The sequence below is a fragment of the Calidris pugnax genome, unplaced genomic scaffold (genome assembly GCF_001431845.1).
Source record: "Calidris pugnax isolate Ruff unplaced genomic scaffold, ASM143184v1 scaffold24, whole genome shotgun sequence".
Taxonomy (NCBI): Eukaryota; Metazoa; Chordata; class Aves; order Charadriiformes; family Scolopacidae; genus Calidris; species Calidris pugnax.
In genome coordinates this window covers 4,989,420-5,002,317 of record NW_015090922.1, presented here as the reverse complement: position 1 = coordinate 5,002,317, position 12,898 = coordinate 4,989,420, and the positions used below count along the sequence as shown (strand labels likewise).

Here is a 12,898-nt window from a genome sequence, read left to right as displayed (position 1 = left end):
ATAATGCAGAATAATCAAAGTTGCTTTCTAGTCACTGAAAGTTAATGGAAAGTTAATGCAGCTGATACAGATCACAGTCCTGTCTTTGGACCCCATGACAGTTTTGCTGACCTGGAGAACATAACGCATAAATCATGGGTCTTCAACGGCCCATATAAAGTACATTTGAAAATGTTCAAAAGAAAAAATGACTACAGAAGCCCTCAAAAAAAAAAACTTCACTTACCCACACCAGCTAAGAGGTAGAACTAGAAAAGAACAGACATTTACAAAACACTGTAATGCTTACATAGAGTTAATAATTCAAAGAACAACACACTATCATTCACTGACCAACTAGTTTGCCATGCTCCATGAAATTAAGTCGTTTCAGTGCAGTTCCCAATAGCCAGGAGTCCACATGACAAAAGGTACAAACTTATTTCTCACTTACCTGCAGTGCCGCTGGCTGTCTCAACCATGAAGCAAAGCCTGAGCAAACCTGAGTACCAGTTTTACTCTACATTCCCTACACCTGGTACCTCCAGAGCAAGACTGCTTGCTTGTTGGGTTTTTTTTTTTTTTCCTTTTTTTTAAAGGTGCCTGTGCTTACACCACTTGCATTTAGTTGACAGGACTGCTGACATGATATTTTCATATACAAAAAATGTCTAATTGACAAAAGTGGTCTTTGCATAAAATGATGATGCACTTTATGCATAAAATGCATAAAAGATAAGAATTACAATCATAAAATACACCTTTTTGTTATTACTCTATCTTACAGTGTTTATAAGACTGCACACGCTGTAATTTCTCTATGAGTAAAACATGGGGGTCTCCATTTTGGGGATTCAAATACATCTTCACCAAGATCTGCATCAAATAAGAATTCTGGCCTAAATCTCCTGCAGCTGCCCATCAACCAGCACCTGAACTTTATAAGCTGGGAGAGAAACTAGGGGACTTGCCTGCCAGTCCTTCCTATCTGCAGATGAGCAGAGTTCTGGCAGCTCACCCACTAACTCCTGCAAGTTTTGCACCACAAAATCAGTATTTGATGCAAAATGCAGGAGAGTAGACAAGCACATACGTCACAGATCATAAAGATGCCAAAGATACTTTGAGCAAAGGAAAATCATGGCACGGTCCCATGCCAGTGAAGTCCATGGGACCACCAGGCACTCCTTCCTTCCTGAACACTGCAGTATCTCTCCAAGGTGAAACTCAGGTTTCTTCTTCTGCCAGGCACAAAAATTCAAATGTCCCCACCTGGTTTTCAAGCGGTATAGGAATTGCTAACACTTTGTAATGAGCTCATAGTAAGGGGGCCAGTGTGTTTTCCCCAATTTATTGGATATTGGTCTCGAGTCTCACTGTGGTTTCATCTGCATTTTACTTCCAGTTCTGGACTCGTCCCAGGATACGTATGCAAAGTCAAGGCAGTACCTTTTCTGCCCAGCCACTTCCTCCCTTTTGGTAAAATGTTACTCTACTTAGAAGTCTGATTTACAGGAGTACTCCAATACACTCAACACCGACAAAGACAGGCAACGGAAAATATTTTGCAATTTGGCATTTTTTTTCCCCAAATATTCCTGTTTAAGTGCTTTCCTTTTACTTCTGAGAAGTATTTCTTTTCAGCAGAAGCCAGTCTATTTTTGCCTGCTGTTAATCTATGTATAAGCTAAATCTTACCTTTCTGACTGGCACAAGCAATCGCCCCCTCCGTCTGGCAAGGCAGCTCAGAAGAACAGGGAAAGCTGGATTTGTCCTGCATCTACCTATGCATTTTAGCTGCGACCTGTGCTTGACAGAGACTGCTCAGCTGTAACAGATCGATGAGAAATTGTTTGAAATACTTCTGGTTGAAAAATATATAAATCATAATTACGGATAAAACAACATAGATGTACGTGACATCTATGAAATACAGAAATAACCTAGACATATAGAAATAACCAAAGTTCCGGTATAGGAGTCTTATCATCTAATTTTTCCAAATAATATAAATGTTACGGCAAGTAAATACACAAAACAGTAAGTCGGTATGCTGCAAGGTGACAGTGGTGCCTACGGAACAGTAAGGGTTAACTTTTTTGGAGAGGCTTAGAGGGCCATGGAGCTTGAGAATTTAGATTCGCACCGATGTGAATTGTTATATTAAATAATGCGCCGAGTTATTTTTGTTTGCGTTTCTTACTGACTGCTATTCCCATTCCAGGTTCCTCCTTACAGAGCACAAACGGCGCAGGCACAGCAGGGAAGCAGCACCCAGGAACAAATTAAGGGAGAAGCATTAGTGGAATGCAGCAGGCTTGGGGGAGAGACCCATTTACGCAGAGAAGGTGCTTAAGCAGGGACATTCGTGCCCGCGTCTCCGTGTGCGTAGAGAGGTTTGGTGAGCGCATGCCCAGGGAGGAGGATTTGGTTATGGTTAGAATTTGTGAGTGACAGCCATGTGACAGCTGGGAGTCAGCAAAGATTTTGTAGGGATGGAAATTCCTGAGATAGGACACACGACTGCTCATGCGATCTGCATGTGCCTATCATCATGCTGTATTATAATAGCTGACACCATGGTTTACCAGTTCTCCAAAAGAGAGGCTACAAATTAGGAAGAGGATTTGAGGAATGGTGGGTGAGAAATGGAAGTCATAACATTTAAAAACGAAGGGATAAATATAACTTGTTTTCATGTTATTGAAACAAACAAACAAACATCTCCAACCGAACTACACAACTGTACTAAAACTTGCATTTCTATGATTTATCTTTAATGACAGTTTATTATTTCCTTAGACTATAATTTTTTTTTTTTCTTACTAACTTACCTAGGAAGGCCTCGATCCTACAAACACAAATACTTAATTTTAAGTCCATGAATAATCCCACTGATTAGAGTTATTCCTACATTTTCAGGACCAGGGCCTAAGTCACAACATGCAATTAAGCCGAGGCATTTCCAAAGAACTGCTTCATTTTCCCTTCTGGGGGTCTTACGCAAACGTGAAGCCAGCGGAGATGTGCATTTTAAATCAAACCTGAAAAACTGAAATACTTTCCCTTTAACACTGAATTCAAGCCGATACAGTATCACATGACCTTTGCCGTAATTTCTATTAAAATCATTTCATGTCTGGTTGCTTCTGCTATCCTGGCTCATTTGTATTGTTTACAACAAGTCATTGCTCTCGACAGTTAGTGGTGGCTGAATCCATGGTTACCAGTTTTTACATTCACTGGTTAAATGGAATGCAGCTCTTCGTTGGGGTTTCATGGAGAAAGCTCTTAAGAAACCACAATCCAGCTATCAATCAGGCTAACCTGGGAGAAATTAATCTGATAAACAGAAGTATTGTTGCATATGAAAAATTTATTGAAAGGGAGCTCAAGGCTTTTATTAGGTGCAGTTGCAAAAGTGGACACGTTCGGATCAGACTTAGCGCACAGAAGACTTAGGTTATGTGGTCTACATCTGACATTCATCCATGTTGTGCCTCCTCTGACGCTCACTGCTAATAAAACTATACTGTTTAAGGCTTTAAAAAAAAAAAAATCTCGAACACTTATTTTACTAGAAATGTGCTCAGAATATAAATAGTGCTTAAATACAGGTTTAACCAGACTGCAGTCCCGGCAAAGTAACTTAAACAGACACAGACAAGATAGTAAAACACAAAACAGACAGCCTTGAGTAGAATTCAATTAAGACAAAAACCACCCCAAACAGCGCAACATTGTTAACGACTAAATTAAGCCTGCAAACAAATATATTTTATTGCTACCTAAGAACAATATGCACTAATTCTGTTTGCCCTGTTATTTATAGTTTGGCGTAGGGTGGGGTTGCCAAAATCAAAAAGCAAAGCAAAAACTTATTTGCAAGATGGACCCCCCCCCCAATCCTTTAAAATGCCTAAAAACGTAAGAAAAGTTCTCTATAGTTTGATGGCTACAATAATTGTCCCACAAGCTACATGAGAGCAACAAATAGTTAAATCAAACATATTACTACTAGCTCATCTACTGCAAAGTCACTGTATCAGAAGCCCGAATTGATTTGTTTCCTGAGAACAAATTGAAAATGAATGTAACATAACATCAAAAAAAAAAAAAAACCCCTACAAAAATCCCTCCTGCCCTGCTAATCGGATACCGTATAATGGTTGATTGCAGCTTTGCACCATGCTATTGTTGCCTATATCATACATACTTACAGGTTCTGGGTTCTTCCAAGAGTTTGGTGCAGTTTCAAGGACAAATGTCTTAAGGAAGTCTTTCTACTGTGCAGCAGTGATCCTAGCTCTGATCTCATTACATGAGCAAAGTGCTAGAGCTGACAATATAAAGGAAACTTCCTGCGTGAAGAAGAAGAAATCTTGGAAAGTCTCAGGGTTAAAAAGGCTGCTTAAATGTGCTGCTTGATTTGCTCCCTAGTTGTGTATACACAGTAGCAGCTGATCTCTGTTTGCAGCCCTGCAGAAAGAAACCTTTGCTGAAAACCAATGGCATCACATTTCAGTGGAGCTACTGCCAGGCTCTGGAGAGCAAAGCAACCTTTGACAACTTCACCCAGTCCGAATCACCGGCGTTTGCTGCATGTCCTGAAGGACTTTTGAAACTGTATATTTACTGTATTATTTCTATTTAACCCCGCTCGGAAGCCCCTGCATCCTAGGCAGCGGGGAGACAAGCAGAAGGCTCCCGCACTGCAATAGGAGGCTCTGACTCTGTCACGACTCTGAACTGCAGAATTTGCCACAATATATTTTGCTTTGTCTCGATTGTGGCGTTTGCGGATGAGAAGCTGTTAGCTGCGCTCAAAAGCATTTTCTGCCTCAGAATTGCTAAATTAAGTGCTGTAGGCATCCTGTTTATCCTAAATTCATCCCGAACCTGCCTTGCATCAGTCACACACTTCTCAGCTCTTTTTTTTTTCTTCTAATACAGAGTACAAGTCAAAAGATTTTGGCAATGGGGGGGGGACTGATTCTTTCATTTAATTATCTTACCTAGAGCCTTTTGCATGGTCGTCATTGAACTAAAACTGTGGAGCGCAACATCCCAAATTTAGCAAAGTTTGGACCAAAGTCACAGTGTGACTCCAAGTATCTGTTAGTGCCCCCTTAGCTCCTGCCTCAGCCCCCAGAATCAACCAGGGATGGGCAGAACCTGCACCAGCTTCTGCGGTCCTTACTGCTGTCCGACTAAACTATGAAGACCAGAAAAGCAACATTTAAAAAGAATACCTCTGCTAGTGCTATTCCAACTCTTAAACTGGGAAGCAATATTCCGAACACATCCTCACATGTTGACGTTAAAGAATTATTGATAATTAATTCGGATTTAGTTGTTTCACCGTTTAGCCCAAGGTGATTCTCCAAAGAGTCTCTGGGACCATACGTTCCCCCAGCACACGGTCAGAGCGTGACTGCAGAGCTTGCATGCTGCTTTCCAAACGGGACCTACTGCTCTCTCCAGAATAACCAGCAAACCTCAGAAACAAAATTTAGAAGTCCCTTTTAAAAGTGCACCATCGCAGAGTTTGGTTAGGAGGAGTTAAGGGCTTTTTGCTGGGCATTTGTAAGACAGATTATTCACCACGCTCTTTTCCCCTCGGGCGCTCTGACTATTCTAGCTACTAGTATATTGCGTGTTATTTCTTTAATATTTTGAACTTTATTCCAAAGGGCAGAAACCAAAACTGACAGTACATGAAGACAGCCTGCTCTATGATTCAAACAGCAAAATAATTGAGATCCTGTGCGTACCCAACATCCCAGCGTGCGTTTGCACGTTTCACACGTGCACACACACTCACAAGCACCAACAAGCATAAGGTTTTGTGGCTCAATTTTAAGAGATATTCATAGTTCAATGTCCTCACCTCCCTTTATTAAAAAAAAAAAAACAAAAAACAAACAAACAAAGTAAAACATTTAAAATAAGTTCTATAAAAGGTAGGCATTGTTTATAGCAGGGTAACCATACTCATTCAACACGCACTTCCATCCAAATTTCCCTCTCTCCTCTGGGAGAAGGATCCTGTCCACCCCTGGACCGTGCCACACCAGAGAAATGAAAGTGTGTGGGGGCACCAGCAGGGTTAATCTCACTCTTCTCCCTGGAGAGACAGTGCAAGGCAGGGAATTGAAATCCTGGCTCCCAGGCTGGGCTCACTGACTGGCTACATCCCCTCCAACACATCACCTCACCTTTCCGTGCCTAAACTGGCACCATCACGTTCAACGCGTGTTGCAAAAGCAGAGTTTCTGTGCCTCCGTTGCTCAAGCCCTGAGACGGGGATTGCACGTCGGAGAAGGGTAGAGGACGAAAACCTGAGGTTGTGCTTCTTACAGCTGTGCCATAAGAAGGACCGTGACCTTGGACCGCCTGCTCTCTGTGCTCCAGTGCCCAGCCTGCTGCCCAGACCCCGCGTACCTCGCTCTCAACTCTCATCCACCTGGTCTCTTTTGACTGTAATATGGCTGGAGAGGCTCTTTTTTTTTTTTTCTGTTAGCATTCCAGCACAGAGTAAAACAAGCTCTTTTTGTCTGGTGGAACTCAAGACATTAATTTAAGAGAAGTTAAAAAAAAATCCCTGTGGAAGCAGGAATTTCAGTGAATGAAGTTTCCTCCTCTAGAGCCTCTAAATCCCCAAGTGCCTGCACAGAAAGGCTGAGACTCCTGAATGCAGTGTGAGAGCAGTAATCCCACCAGATTCCACAGTCCTACCACACACAGCCCAACTGGCACTTGTCAAGGCTGGAGGATGCCCACTCCGGACGTCCATGTCTAGACTCCACTTTTCCTTACCTCTCCTCTATAATCATGTCCCATCCAACACAGCTGGGTCAATATGGATCCAGGGATGCAGCTCCTTCAGTTTCCTTCTTTCATAAAAGCATACATAGATCCCGACCATGGAACACACAGGAATTCCCCAAATCTTTCTCCTCCCAGTCTTCCCAGCTATACCCCAACCTGCGACGCTGTCTTCCACTTTCTCTCCTTTCTGATTTTCTCACTGAATTTTGTTTTCGCAGCATTCTATCCAGCAGGGAGCACAGTAACAATTCAAAGTCCATTTTCCAACCTTCAGAGGACAGGGTAAAGTAGCCTGACTACTAAGGAGATGCCACAAAAGATTTTTGGAGTGGATGGGCAGCAAGAACTAGGCGAGAAATGAGGGGAAGCCAACCCTGAGCTTAGGCCATGTCGAAAGCTGTATGTCTCCATCCCTCCTACACCTGTCCCCAGTGGAAAGGGTGGCCCTTAGAAACCAACCCCACTGCATGCTCTTCTGATGTCTAAACCAGTACTTGTGCCCGAGATGGGCCATGCTCTGCCTTCCTGACCTCCAGCAGTTGTAACAATTTAGCAAGCTTCTTGTTTGATTCCTGCGGGTCTTAAAATTCAAAGACTTAAAATTCAAGTTCAAGAGGAACTCATTTAAGGCTGATACTACAAAGAAGTAAAACAGAGCAAACTCTCAGTTTTAGCATCAATCTCAGGATATTTGTCATACATTTTAAAATGCTGCTTCCAGGAGTCAAGTAATAAGAGACCGGCTTTCTCTTTTAAAAAGGGATTTCTGGCTCTCGTACTAAAAGAGGAATGATTGAAAGCATCTGCAGTAAAACAGAAGTCCAGCAGAAGCACAGTGACACATTTAGAAGTCACACCTTTTAGACAGTCTCAAAAATTTCAATAAGCAGTATCAGTTTTAATTATCAATCTCTGAACCCGATAGGAGTACACAGAGTAATGAGAGCTACACCTGAAAGCACCTGGGAGGCCAGATTCCAAGAAACACATCCTACATGTTTTATTCAGACACTCAGGCTTTTGCTTAAATATTGAGTCTGAAACTGTTCATCTAGACCTGTCTGATCTCTGCACAGATCCTGAACGTGTCCTATCCCCAGTCTATCCATATATATATTAACTGTGACTACTGGATTTTCTTTTTAGCATTTTAATGCATTTGGATCCTCAACAATGTATGAAACACCTTCCTCATCCTCACACACAGAATGGCTACACTTTCCTCAATGAAATTCCTCTGCCGTTTCATCTATTGAGACTTTAAACCAAAACAAAAACAACCATCAAGGAATTTGTATACCTAAGTTAGTTGTTGTTCCCATTAACAGCTCTGCACTACCTGATCATTCAGGATTATCTTTCCTGCTGTATTTATTATTCTTACATGTTGTGCTATGTGTTCAATTAAAATTGTCTGGGTTTTCATACAATTCCTGTCTTTTGTTTGCTCTCTAAAGTAGCCAGCATACTTTGAAATAAATATAGGTGATAATATAGACGTAAATATCACCATGGAGGTGTCATGAAATTGATGTTTGGAATAAGTCATTCAAGGTGTCTAGATCCAATTTAAATTCTTTCTCAATTTTAACCAAGGCTTCATAACCAGATGAACTTAAACTAAGGTGTACAACTTCATGCTACACTGGTAATCCACCCTAACTAGGAAATAAATTTTCAGTGATTAAGTGGAATTGTTCGTACAAAACGCCAGCTTCAGCTTTTCACCCATACGAAATAGCTTGGAAAATATATACTGCATGTGTTTATTATAGCTACAGTTGCTATGAACATCTATAACTCTCCAACAATTTCTCTGATTTATGTTCAAAAACATACAGGGCATGAAATGATGCCTGCAACCTTACATTTCCCTCAAGAACATTGTGGAGAGAAGATATATTCCAAAACATCATGTTAGATTCCTTGTTATGTCTCCTTTTTAAAATAAATGTATGATAATCAATTACACATGCTTCAAAGCAACTGCCACTAGATTCCCCAACAGAAAAGCTGTTGGAGAAAAGTTCCATTTTCTTTCCCCTAATGGTTGAGTTATAATAAGAGATCTTGCTCGGATATTAAAGGAAAAAAATTGTATTATAAAGGATAGGCCCTGCTCAACTTGCATATGCACCCGCAGGTTCGAGCTTGCCTAGACTTGACTTACAACAAGGTTTTCAGAGAAGTAACGTCTCCATTGATGAACATGGTAACAAAAGCATGTGTGTGTGAAGATCTTGCACCTAATCTCCTTGTCATATACGCTTGCAGTAATCCAACTGATGTCAAGAGAATGCCACAGATGATAACTTAATGTATCGGGCTCAACTTTCTTTTCAACCTCAATATGCAAAACATCCATTTAAGAAGTCCACCCAACTGTAGCTTCCAGTAGAAACTGAAACCTGCAGATGTTTATAGGAATATCAATTAAGCTGAGTGGGAGCTCTGCCATTAACGCGGGGGCATGAAAGATTGAACTTTGCAGATCTGCCTGAACTCCACGCAGAGGCTGAAGTGCACGTTTTCTCCAGGGTACTGAGGCCGATGGGTTATATGCCATTAACAGGTGAGCATAATATGGCTATCTCCACAACCTCATGGCTCTGGCACAGGGACAAGGGCAGCATCCCCAGGCAGCATCCTTGCCCATGGTGGGGAGCCTGGAGCAGCCAGGAATGTGCGCAGTGCGTGGCACCCAGGATAGGAAAGGTCAGGAGCCTTCATCTCCCCTGCACCAGGTAGTTTGTGCTGCCTGCACCCCAAAGAGGGAGCTCCCCTTCCCTACACACTCGACTTCTAATGCCTTGGGTTACACCACAAGCTAGACAGCTGGCAAACAGTATAGAAAGCTGGACTGGATGGGACAAAGCCCTCTAAGGAGGACTGGCACCTACCAGCACCGAGTTTCAAGCAAATGTGGAGTAAGCTGGATCTGAGACACGTTTCAAATAAATCGACAGCCCTGCTCATCCCTGCAAGTGTGCAAAATCCGTGTGCAAAATCGGGAAAGAGGAATAAATTCACTCATTCCACTCAGTTGAGAGGTTTTTTTCTGCCTCCCTTTGAATCAAACCCTCCAAGAACAAAAATTCACAGGAGAGGAAATATTGGATTGCACCTGCTTTGGACTGCAGCGCTATTTTATCCGTTACTAACGAAGCCTCGGAGAAGGAGGGGAGATTACTGGGTGTGCATACCTATTGCCCATGCAGCCCCAGCTAGATAGCATCAACAGTTGTTCTCCTATTTTCACAGTGGGAAATAAGCGGGTACTGGCTGTATAGGAATAATCGGGAGGAATCTAGGTCAGAATCAAAGCAAGACTGCTCTGTCCATTTGACAAAACTCACACGCAAACGCAACACTCACGTAAAAACAAAGAACTTATTTGTAAGAGTTATCTCTCTTAAGATTGCTAAACAAGAATGCAGATGGCCTACCTTGAGTAAAAGACGCTATTCTTTTACTGTGACTTTTGAAAAGGCATTCAAAATCAATATAAAATTGCAATATTAGGAAATTTTATAATCATTATTTCAAAAAGGCAGACTTGAAAGGGTCTCTTGTTCATGGGTAAATCTTCAGTTAGTTTTTCTAGTACCGGTGGTTCAATCGAAAGCTTCGCCAACTGCCCCCTGGAGAAAACTGAAGATCTGCATTTAAATGGAGATATAGTATTTCCAAATGCACGGTACCTGCAAGGCAGATACTGTCAAGGTTTCTTAGTGAGTGGATCTCAAATTGTATTAGGTACATTTCAGCGCTGTAACTATCCCCATTTCACAGGACTGAGGCTATTTCCATATCCTTTTTCTGCGTGCATGCTTTGTAATATTTGTCCTGATAAGTCAAAATTAAACCCCCATCCGCAACAAAGCCCTCACATACCAACAACAAGGAATTACAGCCTTATGTATAATTTTTCTGATATGCACGATGGAGACTATATTAGATAGCTTGACTAGAAATCTTGAATAATTGAAAACTCTGATGACTTAATAGAGTAGTAAGCTTGGTTTACAATGCAGCCAATTTAGAGCCATAAAAACACTGTGTAAAATTTTTATCTTGTGGTTGACCATTACGTATCCTATTTATTATTCCAAAGTATTTCAACAGCATTTTTCTTCATCAGTGTGGCTGCTGGCATTTAGCACCCACTCGCTAAATGCACGTGATTTTCCTGGAACAGCTTTAGGAAAAGAAAACAAAAAAATTAGGCGACGGCTACAAAACTGATCCTGGTTACAATATGCATCTTTTCACATCATGGCTTGAATCGACTTCATGTGCTGCAAAATAGGTTCAAAACCGCCAAGACTTAAATATAATAAATCAAAGCCATATACGTGAAGTTAAAAAGACTGGTCTAACTACTGATCCTGACACATCAGAGAACCAAAAAAAAAAATCAAACCTCATGAATACTTTGTTGCTAATGTACAAGAGTTCAAAGAGCGGGGTTCCTCTTAGGAAAACATCTGAATTTTTGTATCAGAAAATCATCCTAACCTTCCAGAAAAGTTTTTGTGAGTATGCGAGGGAGGCAGAGAGAAGGTTTAGAGTGCAAAAGCCGCTCGTGACGGGTTTCAGACACACAGGCATTAGTCCAGGCAGCCTCTCGCTGAAATTCAGGTTGCAATTGAAACGACCCTGTAAACAAGGTTACTGCAAACAGCCTAAGATATCCTTCTCAGCAACACCTTCAGCAGGAGCCCTTCAGCTGTCTACTTAGTTTGTTATACCTTATCTCGCAGACCTGACACCCTAATGCTGATTCAAATTCAGGATTCAAAATGAAAGATGAAATATCTCTAAGATCACTTAATATTGAAATACCATTGCAGTAATAAGTGGTGCCAGGCTTGAGATAGGGATATAGTACTCTAGTGGTAACCTTTTAATTTTTGACAAAATACTGTGGAATAACTGTGATACTCCCCACACAGTTAATGCAATTGATTTGTTTTCCTTATTTTGACAACGAACACACCGAATGTTGTGTTTACCTTCTGCCTCTGGCACATTTCAAACTGTAAAGTCCTCTGAAAGGAAACCTGCCACCAGGTTCCCATACAAACACAAACCCCCTCACAGCACAGACAAACCCCCCCCCTTCCCCAGCACGCAGAACCACGGCTACCTTGATGCTCTCAAGACAAGGAAGATCATAACCACATGAGTCGCTTCGTCATTCTAAGTCTTCGGCTATTTTGAGTGGAAATGCAACGCACGCACCATGTATAATCTAATGTAGGTTATATTGTAAACTACTCCTGCTCCGAAAGCGACGCTAGGTATGCTACACCAGAACATTTTGTCCTCTGAAATAAACCAGGGAAGTAAAGCCAAAACGGATCAGGCAAGTTTTACACTATGTATTTGAGACAGGGTGGCTAATAAATGCTTAAAACTTTGGTGGTTTTATACAAAGGGCATTCAGATTTCCCTCCGGGCCACAAATGGCTTGAAGTGCGAGTGGGAGGTCATCTGTTTTTCTGTTGGGTTACGTTTGCTGTTAGAGAGTCTCCTTAATAGTACGAACAGCCAGGATGGGTAGGGAGGGTGCTGGGGGGGGGAGCGGATGCCAGGAGAGAAACCCAGGCTGCTCAGCGCCTGCCTTCCCACACTACCATTCACCTTCATTTTCCTTCATCTTCTACTCATTTTTTACTTGCCTCCCCCATTATTTAGTCATCTCCTAAATGCAGTCCTCTCTTCTTTCGCACCACGAGAAACACATTAACCAGACCAAGTCCTCGGAGCGCTTCTCCTGCAGCACTTCAAAACATACCTCCAAGACCACTCGCTCCTTCACAGCATTAACGCCCAGGGGAAAATAATAAATAAATAAATAAATAAATAAAAAATAAGGAAAAAATGAAATTTCCTCGCAGCCGGGTCATATTCAAACCTCCCCATGCAACCACTTTTCTAACACCACCACCACCCACCCCACCACGGCCAGGGCTGGGAGGGTGAAGCACCAGGAGGAGCAGGCACTACCTCGACTTTCCACACTTTTCCTTGCCCCCCTTTCCCGGTTCTCCGGTCCGAGCGGCCCCCGCTGCCTTTGTGCGTG

The 12,898-nt window shown here is 42.0% G+C and overlaps 1 protein-coding gene across 4 annotated transcripts in view; it reads right to left on the bottom strand.

Moving 5' to 3' along the window:
- The window catches only part of ESRRG (estrogen-related receptor gamma), a 396,968-nt gene that overhangs the window by 382,894 nt on the left and 1,176 nt on the right, over positions 1–12,898 (bottom strand). The window contains exon 1 of one of the 4 annotated variants that reach the window (XM_014950739.1): positions 4,200–4,429. The exons of 1 other annotated variant lie outside the window; for it this stretch is intronic. In XM_014950739.1, coding sequence (XP_014806225.1) covers positions 4,200–4,297 — 98 coding nt within the window. In that variant the 5' untranslated portion in view covers positions 4,298–4,429. Of the gene's footprint in view, positions 1–1,677; positions 1,799–4,199; positions 4,430–12,898 lie in introns of those variants that run through there. 2 more of the 4 variants (XM_014950742.1, XM_014950745.1) reach the window with 2 other exon arrangements.